At 37.0% G+C, this 12,401-nt stretch overlaps 1 protein-coding gene across 2 annotated transcripts in view; it reads right to left on the bottom strand.

Annotated features, from left to right (window-relative positions):
• LOC122148775 (KH domain-containing, RNA-binding, signal transduction-associated protein 3-like) overlaps nt 1-11,520 on the bottom strand; it is a 130,856-nt gene extending 119,336 nt beyond the window's left edge. Inside the window, exon 1 of one of the 2 annotated variants that reach the window (XR_006162612.1) lies at nt 10,937-11,520. Coding sequence is in view for 1 of the 2 variants with exons in the window: in XM_042776258.1 (XP_042632192.1) it covers nt 10,937-11,027 (91 nt within the window). In the remaining variant the exon portion in view is untranslated. The remainder of the gene's footprint in view (nt 1-10,936) is intronic. The other variant, XM_042776258.1, reaches the window with a different exon arrangement.
• Nucleotides 11,521-12,401: the final 881 nt, after the last annotated feature.

Here is a 12,401-nt window from a genome sequence, read left to right as displayed (position 1 = left end):
CAACTCTCAGTCGCACAGCAAACACAAGCACCATGAAGAACTGTCTTATTTACATACTATCATATTCTATTTCTCATCTTTCTTTAATTCTAGTTTTATTTGTTTCCTATCTGTCCTACTTGTTTTCCCTCCTCCTATTTTTTCATCCATTACAATTCCAATTTCATCCTTCCATTTCGTTTTCCTATTGCCTTCTCCCTGCCTTTTGAAATTTAATTTGGTGGCAGCCCTTCATAAATAACATTCTCCCCATGGAGGAGTGGAGCCTTATTCGAACTGTATCCCGAAGCACAAAGACATACTGATTAACAGTGTCTCTCTCTCTCTCAGTGTCTCTCTAATCCTCTGTTATCCAGGGCTGCTGTTGTACTGTCCTTTGCTCTTCTGAGCGATGCATTAGCAACCTGCAGTGGTAAAAGATTAATACTGTATAAATGAGGAGGGGAGCGCCACAGGGGTGGATTGGCGGCCTAGATTAACATTAGAGTGCCGCAGGTTGAAGGTTTTCCAGACAGCCTCACCGTGAGCTCCCTAATGTAAGTACTGAACACTCGTGAGTACAGATTGGGATCGTTTAGCTGTATCGAACCCATGTCATGTCTGGCCTAAAGCTGTAAACAAAGAGCGCATGCATTATTTAAAGATACAGTTCACCCAAAAATGGAAACAGTGTCATCATTTGACAGAATTAACTCGTCTGAAGCCCTAAGTCGACCCAGACAGAATATATAGACTGGGTGGATTTTGGGGGTACATTTGCATAATGGATTTAAACATGGTCCCTATGATTTCCGCGATATTGAAAACGTGTATGGAATCACTGAATACAGTCATAAAAATGCGGTTTACTTTAAGTTTGGATGAATTAATCAAAAGTAGGTCAGTACATTGCATGTTTTGTGTGTCTCTGTGTGAATGAATGGCGCAGAAGCACGGTTTCATTTACTACACAGATAGTGAAGTACGTGTGATGCTCGCAATGTTTTCAGCATCTGCCTTCTCACCACATGAGGACATGAACAACATTTAAAAAAAAACATTTTAATAAATTAAGTTGTTTTTGTGCATTCAAATAATTAGATATGCTTAAACAGAATTTGGTAACAATAAAACAGAACATGAGAAATAAATGAAAAATAGTTTCATGATTTTAATTAATTAGGCATGCTTTTTGATTAATAAAATTTAATTTAACCATTAAAAAGGAGTCAAGTAAAACGAAAACTGAATTTGAAAAAAAAAAATAAGACAATTTGGGGAAAAAATAAAACGGACTTCATAGGGTCCATAAAGTATTAAAGTACATATAAAGTACATATATAGCTATAAGCTTAAAGCTTAAAGTACAAAACTCAACAAAAGTCATTGTTTTTCATGTCTCAGAATTGAAACTGACACGCCAAATTCCTCTCCTGTGTATATGATTTTTATTTGAAATTAATTTAATTTCAAGTCAAATGTAAAAATTCAAAAGTATATATATTGACAATGAAAAATATCAGCATATTCGGTATATACCCCTTTTTATATTTATATTAGTTCATTTATTTGTATTTATACCATAATGATTTATGCTGATAAAATAGCCCCCAAAAGTTTAAGGTCAGTAAGACTTTTTTATGTTTTTAAGTCTCTCATGCTCACCAAGGCTGACTTTATTTTTTTTTAAATAAAGTAAAAACAGTAATATTCTGAAGTACTGCAATTTCAAATTACTGTTTTCTAATTTAATACATCTTAAAATGTAATTTATTCCTGTGTTTTCAAAGCTGAATTTTTAGCATCATTACCCCAGTCTTCAGTGTCACATGATCCTTCAGAAATCATTCTAATATGCTGATTTGATGCTGAAGTATTTCTTATTTTTAATGTTTCAATCAGTTGTGCTGCTTAATATTTTTGAGGAAACCATGACAAATTTCCTTTCAGGATACTTTGAATAGAATAGAAAGTTCAAAAGAATAGCATTTATTGGAAACAGAAAACTTTTGTAACATTATAAATGTCTTTACTGACAGTTTTGATCAGTTTAATGAGTATTAGATAAGTACTGATTTCTTACATTCTTGCTGAACATTTAAACACTAATGTATAATAGCTCAAACTCTTCAAAACACATTTTGAAAAGGTTATGCGATTTTCATACAACATGAGAGTTTATAAAAGAAGACAGAATTGTTGGGTGAACTGGACAGACTCTGGGGCCGAATTCACGAAAATATTCTGAAGAAATAAATTCTAAAGAAAAATTCTAAAGAAATTAGAACATAATTTAGACATAAACCCATAAAGCCCATTATAAACGTGATATAAACATGATTTTTAGTTGTGTCTTCTTTTGGAAGGCAAAAACAAAGAAGTTTTGCTTTCTCAACAAAACAGCATCACACACCGCGGCCTTGAGTGAGCAGAGGGCGGAGGCCTAGAGTGAGCCGCGGCCGGCTTGAGTGAGCAGAGGTGGGGGCGGGCTTGTGAACGGAGCGGCCGGTGGATTCGACAAAGGAGCTTGTGGCAACCACATGTGATGACCCCAGGCTGGAGAGCCGATCCGGCGATCCACAGTGCAAAGCTGATGTATTTCCTCAGCGACCAGCAAGGATCAGCTCCAGGCATGACGAAGCGGATATCGTCCTCTTTTGGAAGGCCAAACAAAGTAGTTTCGCTTTCACAGTGAAACACACAGCATCTATACGACATAGTGGCAGCGGCAACAACAATACTACAATGAGAATAAATACGCCTTCTTTCTTTGCGTGAACATCTGGGCGGCGTTATGCAAATCTTCCCACATAGTGACGTAGAGATCTGGGGGCATGTTTGAATGAGCCGTGTCAGGGGGCGTGGAAGAATATTAACTTTTATAAAGAATATCCTTTGGATTTGAGACTTTAGTCTTTGCAACTTCACATATCTTCTTTATGCACCAAGTTCTACACTCCAAAGAGAAAGGAAAAATTTAAATAGCATCATATGACCCCTTTAAGACTTTTTTTCTTAAGAATGTTTCCTGAATCCGGCCACAGATTCTCTCTTCTATGGAAATACTGCAATCGAGGGGGATTATTGGTCACCACAGGTTGTTCGGTAAGACCACAACACTACATATCACGTTACGGATTTCCAGTTCTCAAGGGCAAGGTGGAGAGGAAGGGAGGGGGAATGGATTGCCTCTTTTCCTCAAACACGCAGAGACAGTATTTCACAGCTACACGCTCCGGCTCATTATCCCTGACCCGTGGTGTCAAATCAGTGCTCGGCGTCTGAGATTCCAGGCTCATTTGTTTTTCGAGCTGACCTGAGAAAGCCCCCACACGGAAACTGCTGAGACTGACATATGCGGTTACAAAAAAGCCTCTTTTTTTCTCCCCTGAAACAGAAAATGAGAAGCATGGCACGTTTTCCACACCACTGCATTTTATGGTGGATGAGAATGCTTTAAAATCACCCATCCTATCACGCAAGGCCCGCTGGAGATGATTACACCTGTAGAGGAGCCGCAAAACGACTGTGGCTTGAGATCGGGAAGGAGTAATCTGAGGTGACGCGCAAACATCTATTGCATTTTAGTAAATACAAACATAAAAATAGATTCTGAAAACAATGTCACACCTGACACACACTGGTTACTCCCTCTCATAAAAGTCCTGTAAACTTGATTCATGATTCTTTAACTGATTTATTTGGTCGGTAAAGGTGAAGTGTGCCAATTCTGCACTGCTAGCGGCAAGAAATAAAACTGCAGTCTATTTGAGGAGACTGGACATTGGCTTAACCAGTGGCTTGGGTTTGAGGTGGGTCTAAGTAAAGGAAGACAGAAAACTTTTGTGCAAACCTGCTTGGTGCTGCTAATGGTGGAAGAAATGACATGCTTCACCATAAAATATTATTTGTCCCTTGAAGATGATCACCTACCACAACGCTGGGACATAAACCAGAGCTCACAGTAATTTAAACTGGCTAGTCATTTCTTTGACATAACTAGGAACCTTAATCAGATGTTAAGGGTAAAATCAATGTGTTGACTGCCCTTAACGAGCAGTCATTCGATTTTATGAGGAACAACTCGAGTCTCCCAGGAAACAGTTCTCACTTCACACAGAGGAAAAGTGAACAAAAGAGAGTGCATTGCTACATGTCTAAAATCCTTTTAGTGAAAAGACATCCTGCAATAAGTACTTGTCATTAGCTGCCTAAGCAGGATCAAGTAGTGACAGAGCAAAACAAGAAAAATAAAAAGAATATCATGAGATGCTATGAAGAAACTACGGATGCTTTAATGCCAACTTTGTGCAATCATTACAAGCAATGAATGTTTGAGAAAAGGGATTCATGCACAAAACTCAACGCATTCTCCTGTCCTTTTGCACTTCTCTGATTTGCACTGCATTCATTTGTAGTGCAAACACTATTGTTTTTATCATTCTGATGCAGTGTTGTCAAAAGTACTGATACTTTAGTACCAAGTTGATAGATACATTTTAAAAAACGTAATATCAGCTTTTCTGCAATACCGGTACTGCTAAGAAGAGGCTGCGTTCAAATGCTCCCACGTGTATGAGCACTGTGTGAATAGCATTAAAGATTTCTGTTTACAACATGTGTTGAATTTAAAGAGCGTGTGAATATAATAGTCAATCAGAGGTGTTTTAGTCAACTAAATTTCAAAAGTATCAAAAACTAATATCTAATGGGTTTAGTTACAGCGTAATACATTTATTAAGCTTCCCACCATACTCATTACATATTCCTGGATAAAACATTAACCTGTTAATATGAATGATATTAGGTTTGGAACATGCAATATAGACACAGATTTAATTGCTGTGACACATAACATCTCTTATATCTTAAAATTAAATAAAACCACATCTCATAAAGAAACAAGAACATGGTCTTTTTTTCAATGAAATACCAATGTTTACATAACATTATGTTACATAACAAATTAAATTTAGATTAATCCTTATTAGGGCTACAAGTGATTCAGTAAAGAGCAGTGAGTGATTTTCTTTTGTTGTTTGATTAACATTAATGACACAGACAACAGCAACTACTGTAAATGAGGCTGATGTCCCTTTAAAAATAAGTGGATGTGTGCAATAAACGGATACATCCTATATTTTCCAAACTGTTTATGTTAACTTAAAACATAACCATGTGTGTTTACATGAATACTCATCAAAACTGACAATTTGACATCATTTTGGATGCATTTCTCCATTCATGTGCGATAAGATGCCAAAGAGATCTGAAGTCAGTATTTGTGCACTGTCTGAGAGGCGCTTTTCTGTGCGTGATACGGGTGTGTGCGCTCGGAAAACTGGACCGAGTTGAGTTCTCTTTAGAGTTCTCACGCTTTTCAAATTTATCCATATGCCTGCTGTTCTATTACTCCCAGACGTTGACATTTTTGAATGTTTTATGAGTCGTGCAGCAAGTGTATGCTATCTTATGTCACGCCGGTTAGATCAGTAGATTCAAATGTGCAAATCTGTCCTCCCAACCCCGCAGGAGATTAGTTCTGACTGGATCTCTTCCCAAATCGTCCCTCCTTAACATTTTCATCTCATTTTTATTCAATGATGAAAATGGCAATGGATTTTCGTCATAGTTTTTATCATTCAAAGTGAGTGAATGACTCACTTTGAAATTCATTCCATTATAGTCTAGTTTTCGTCTGTGAAAAAATGTTAACGAAAATTATTCGTCAATGAAATTAACTCTGCTTTCTGTACATAACAGTATTTAATATCTATCTATCTATCTACAGTTTTATTTTTAAATGGATAGTTCACCCAAAAATGAAAATTCTGTCATTAATTACTCTCGTGTCATTCCCCGAGAATTTTTTTTTTTTTTTTTTTTTTTTTTTTTTTTTTTTGTGCCCAAAAAGTATTCTCGTAGCTTCAGAAAATTAAGGTTGAACCACTGATGTCACATGGATTATTTTAATGATGTCCTTACTACCTTTCCTGGCCTTGAACATGGCAGTTCCATTGTTGTCTATGCAGGGTCAGAAAGCTCTCGGGTTTCACTGAAAATATCTTTATTTGTGTTTTGACAATGAACGAAGGTCTTACAGGTTTGGAACGACATGAGGGTGATACATTAATAACAGAATTTTCATTTGTGGGTGAACTTTCCCTTTAATATTTACTATTGAATTTTATATTTATACTACTATGATGCATGTATTATTAAATCACTTCCTATCTTGCATTTTGAGAGAGTATAACACAACTGTCCACTGAAAAAAAAAAAGAGTATTAAATATAAGAGGTAATTGATGGATCATCTACAGTATGTTGAAGTAATGTTGTCATAAAAAAAAAAATATGCACAGACATAACAAGATTGCTCATAGAATTATAGGCAAGAGATGCAACACCCCTGAATGGTTAAAAACAGTTTTTAAAGATCTTTTCAATCTCTTAGTGAGCATCTATACACTTTAGCACTGACCCAAGATCAGTTTTCCTCATCCTGTCTTCTCCAGTTCTATAATACTAGCACCAACTGACCTGATCTCAGATTAGAAACTCATAGCAACAGCTATTCACTTATACACAAGATAATATATTAATGCTGCCCGGGGCGTCTGAGAGACAGTGATGATTATCTCGATCAAGTGCCATTCTCTTCGCAATTTATCTCTCTAACTGTCTCCATCTATCTCTGTTCACAAGGCATTTGATGCACTGCCAGGCGCTCTTTCTGTTTGCTGGTGGGTGGTTTTGTAAGCTGCCATACAACCAAAGACCAGAGGGCAGAGAGAAAGAAAGAAAAAAAAGGCTCGTTTTTTTTTTTTTTTTTTTTTTTTTATTTAACAAATCTCTGTATCGTAGGAATCAATGACTCTTCCTGAATCTTAAATGAATCTTACAGACCATCTTACACAATGCAGAGCTTTTTCTCAGAGCTTTGGGAATTTGCACAGGCATTTGTTTCTCTCTTCTTCAACAAGGGATACAGCATACATTGGCTAAAGTATTCCCTCTTTTTCTCACCACTCGCTCTCTTTCTTCTTTCACATACATAGCAGTTTGGATATGATATAAACATTGTTAAAACCAAGACAGTCTGTACTACCTCGCAAAACTGATCCACTGACATTGTGATTGTTTTTCCTCACAAAGTTGCATCATATTTTGGTGCATTTTTACTTTTATTGGACACGCATTCATTTAATTTTTTGTAGTTCCATTTATGTAGACACAACCTCTAGGAGCTGTCATATTCAAGCAGTAGACAAAACTGAAGCAATCATGTGAAGCGGATGAATCTTTCTCATGCATTTAGTGCACTTTATTTGCAATACATTAATGACGTTGGCTTTAATTGTGTTGTATATTGAGTAATACCCAGACTTACAAACACAGAACCTCTTCAAAAAATATTAAAAATATATTAAAAAATGCTTACTATATGTTAGAATACATACTACACATATTACTATTAAAAGTAAACTCAGGTGTGTGTGGTCTAAGTTTTTAATGAAACAATAAATTTTACTTTTCTAACAATTCACAACTATAGAGCAGTTTTTAATTTAATGGAGTGTAATTACACTAAATACCTAATTAGCACCTCACACGCTCTTAAGAAAGGCCTTTCTAAAGCAATTAAGTAAAAAACTGTGTGGGATTTGGGAGCCTGGTGAATGTTGGTGTGCGCTGGTTTAATGAAACGCCCATTGCATCTGTTTCCAGTCAGTAAAGAATTGTTTAGCGGCCTATGAAGCCTGTCAAACAGTGTGATCACCTATGTATGTGTGAATGTGTATTTGTATGTAGCTTTTTCTTTCTCTTCTTCCTTTTCTCTTGCCAATTACATAATTTAGTTACGGATTCTAAGATGAGAGCTACTCGACATGACATCATGAGCCATCTGTAGTATACTGGAGATAAGAGCTGCAAGTTTCTCTCAAGATTTGGCAGCCAAGCAAACATCTCCAAACCCCAGGACGCCTATGCTGATTTCTGCCAATAAAACATTCAGAGATGTTAGCTAATTACTTGCAAATTGCATCTTTCTTAATAAACGAGCAAATACACTTATGAAACAGTCTTTTTCTTCCTGGCTTGTTCAGTTTCTCTCTCTCTCTCCTTTACATTGCTGTGAGTGAAACGGTCCAGAAACTGAAAAGAGGTTTAAACTTTGTACTGCTGTCATCATGCTTCCACTACGAGATATCATGCTGCTAAAAGTCCTTCCAATTTCTTAAAGAGAAAAAGAGCGAGATGGAGTGATAAGGCAGAAAAGTGCTCAGTATGAAACTGTGAAAAATGTGTTATCCGCTACGCTGGTCATAGCCCCAGTTCTTCACTCTGACAGAAACACTGACGTTCTCGCGCCAAACCCTACCGGTCTCAGCAGAAATCTCGGTTAGTTGTGACAGAACTTGTCTGAATATCTTCCACTATGACATCTTGATGTGCCTTTGATAAAGAGCTCAGCTTTTGCTGAGAAGCGAGACAGGCTTGATGTCTGACGACATATATGAGTTTAGCCACAACCCCAATTCTTGAGCCGAAAGGCTAGTGTGGAATGACCCCTTAAAAGACATTTTTGGATACTGCATAGGAAAAAGCATCACTCCATTTATAAAAAGTGAAACTTTGTAGTCTCTTCAGTTTAAGACACATTTCTGATTCAATTTTACAGCGTTCTCTGCACATACAGTCTCAGTCTTTGCACTCTTAAAGTAATTGTTTAACCAAAACTCCCCGTTACAAACACATATGCAATTTTTTTGTTTGTTTGTTTGTTTGTTTTCTATGGAACACAAAGCGATTGAGTTGGACTAATTTTATGGGGTTTGCTTGTTTTTTTGGACGACATCTGTGGTCTCTTTACAAATCTGGCATAAAAAATAAAAACTTATGTTTCAGTTACACAAATAACAAAAAATAGACAGCATGTGGGTTTGGAAGGCGAGTAAATAATGAATTTCAACTGTTACTTTAAGAAATTATGCTCAAACAAGAGCCTCAATCCCATTCCCCATTAATATATGAACAGTTGCTCAAAAAGAACATGTTCCACAATGCTGATGCTGCAACTTATTATCAAACCACACATGCCTTAGTGTGTTAGAGCTCTTAGACCTTCGGTCACTCCCCTGGGCAAAGTGAACTCAAGAGTAACAGCCAGGAAACTCATTCTATTGCAAAAGTGCAGATTTAATTGAAGAATGGCTGCCCCATGGCTAAAGCTGCAAACAGACTCTCTTTTGCACTGGCACACCAGATTTAAAACTCCATGGTTTTAGTTGGAGATCCTACAGCTGATTCTGCCCAGTGAATCCTGGGAAATATCTTCAGTGGATCGCATGACGCATAAGGCGCACATTGCCATCAAGTTGATTCATGAGTAAATTGCTTGTGCAACACTGTAACTGAGAGCATTCGGTTGAGAGCACAAATCTATGACAGCTATGTGCCAAACTTTTTTAACTGGCAGGACAAAAAAGGCATAAGAAATGAGACAGAATAATGCCATTTTGCCCTATTTTCATGTAACAGCATTCATGCAACATCAATATTTTTAATATGACCAGTGAGTCTTTGCTTTAGTTGCTAATGTTCCTGCCAACTTTCAGACCAAACCTTCAACCTTGCCTCAAGCTGTTCATATAGATAGACAGGAAGGTTGTTTATATCTTAAAAACAAATAATTTGAATGCAAATTTCAAAACAAAATTCACAAACAAATATCTGGATGAAACGCTCTGGTGTTTAAACATACTTTCCATTTGATGTTGAGTTGCCTGAGAGCGCCAAAAGATTCAAAATTCAATCCAGAGACGCGAATAACTGCACCTGCTACATTCCTTATCAAAAATATCGGTTCTGCGCAGTGCTTTTAAAACGGATTAATTAATGAGTCTGCACTCTCTCCGGACTCAAATCTGCTCTGCTTCCTTAGAGAAGCGCAAATGAGCTCATGCTCTTGAGAAAATGCTTAATTCCTCACAGAGAACAGAAATATAAATATGCAAAAAAAATAAAAAATAAGTAATCGTCAACAAATCACCTAACCTACATTTGCACATACAGTGTTTAAAGAAACAGATTTAGGATGAAATTAAGCACTTTCGTGCATACAACATTTTACCTCATTTTAATGTATACCAATGAACAGGTACAAAGTTTTAACATTTATTTCTCTAACTGTTATTCATTTCTGTTACTAGCAGGCCTATTTGTTTTAAATGGCAAGAAAGTAATTCAATACTGTCAATTCTTCAGATTTACTAGTAATTAGATATTAGGCGGCTTGTTCCAGTAGTGTATATTAAATTAGACATAACACCTGTGAATATGCGACGACTAGTAGACACTAGAATATATCCCAACTGTCACTACTAACAATTCTAGTTACATTTTATTTCACATGTCATATGTAATATTAGTCAAAATTGATACTTTGCAATTCAGTGGGTACTAGTAACAATGGGAACACACCAGCGCCAATTAAAAGGGTATTAGTGTCTATGTAATTAGTACAAGAAAAACGGGACAAAAAAGATACTAGTGAATATTTAAGGGCAAAATGCTGTCCGTTACCAGCAACAAATGGATAGTTTTAATATGTAATGGATAAGCATTAGACAATAACTAGAAACAATAAATAGTGTCTAAAGAATTGATATTAGTGAAACTGAAAAAGAAAAAATAACTATTCTCTACTACTCGAGTTAAAGTAAAATGAATTCGTGTTAAAACGGCTTGCTACAATACACATGCATATATTCATAGTATGTTGGTATATGTTACAACAAGCGAATTGGGCAACAATAGGACAACAAAACAAGAGGTTCACCATCACCTCCTTAGTCTTCCAACCAGTGATCGCGCAAAACAAACGCGCAACATCGCGTAAAAGAATTTAAGAGGTGTGCTCGAATAGTTTGACAGGAGACAGCGGGACTTACCTTGATCAAGAAGCCGCAATGAGTGCTGGAAGGTCGGGTCCAGAGAATCCTTCTCCGCCATCAGTTCTGGCAAGTACTTTTCGTTATCCATCTCGCCCAGTGCGTTTGGTCCGACAAAAAGCTTGTCAGTTGTAAGAGGTGAAATGTAAGATCCTGTTGTCCTAACCCAGACAAGATGCGCACCAGTCGTAAGGAAAAGAACCTGGTGATTCTATCAGCGGCCGGCGAGCATCTACAAGATAAGCTGGAATTTGCTTTTTTCTTTAGGTGCGCTGGTGATAACTACTGTCCATGCACTTCCCAGATGGTTCGCCTTTAGCCCATCTGCAAGAAAATCGCAGATGCCTCCGTCCAGTCAGAGTCCTCCAGTCAGACTGCCGCTCTCAACTGTAAATAACCGCTTTGAAGCTCCCCCTGTTGTATCCACGGGCAACGACTGCAAGTGCCAGATCCTCCGTTGATTGGATGTAGCTGGTGGATAGCCAGATGTCAATCATTCCCTGAGGGCGGGGCGGGTGTGGAATTGTCCGAGGTGCTGCAGTTTTTCACAAATGTGGTGATTAGAGTTCCATAACAGTTCCATTAACCTTTTTTTTCTTTTTCTTTTCTTTCTTTCTTTTTTTTTTTTTTTTTTTTTTTTTTGAGTTCTGGAAGAAATATTTGGGAAACAATTTTTGTTATCGCATTTATTCTCCAAATCTGTTGCTAATGAGATAAATTCGGATTTCAGATGGTGTTCACAGTAATGACTTTCATGGGCCTTTAGAGGCGACAAACACAAATAGTTGGTCTTAACAGTAAAATTAGGCTACTCAAATTAATATTTCATTAATTTTTATAGAATAGCAACAAAGCCTTGAGTAAAATCTTTACACATGTGATAAATCAGTAAGTAAAACGACCATATAAGCCTCGCTAGCCTTAAGCACAACATAAGATAACAGTTCTCGGTTAATTTGGAGATGGCGATGATTAAAGTAATACCTTCAACAATTCAGTCAGCGAATAAATTCAGTAGCTATTCGCTGCGATGAATCCTGAGTGATTTTGATTGATTAAAAGGAACCGGCTCACAGTAATTCGTTGTTGTCATTTGCTCGGGATTCATACAACATTGGCTAAGCTGTGTGCATTTGATCAACTAATGAGACGATGTTGCACTCTGTGGTTTTGACTCACTAAAAGAACCGACTCAGAGTCATTTTAGTATGGTGTTCGGGCCGCATCATCGGAGGAATGCATGTTTAAGAACCTTTCATGGAATATATATCCATAAAAACATTCTATATTCTTTTAAATTTGATCGTTCTAATTTTGGGAAGAGGCCTTACTAAAAGACCTTGGGCTGATTTGGCAGACTTTAACGTTTATCTTAAGTCTATCTTGTTTTCTGCTTACCTGCTATACTTCCGTGTAAAGCTGTTAAATTGTGGAACAATTCAAAAAGAGGTGGTCAGAGCTGTTC

Source organism: Cyprinus carpio, chromosome A19 (assembly GCF_018340385.1).
Source record: "Cyprinus carpio isolate SPL01 chromosome A19, ASM1834038v1, whole genome shotgun sequence".
In the NCBI taxonomy this organism is placed as follows: Eukaryota; Metazoa; Chordata; class Actinopteri; order Cypriniformes; family Cyprinidae; genus Cyprinus; species Cyprinus carpio.
The sequence above is the reverse complement of the archived record's forward strand: the minus strand, read 5'-3'. Positions and strand labels throughout refer to the sequence as shown.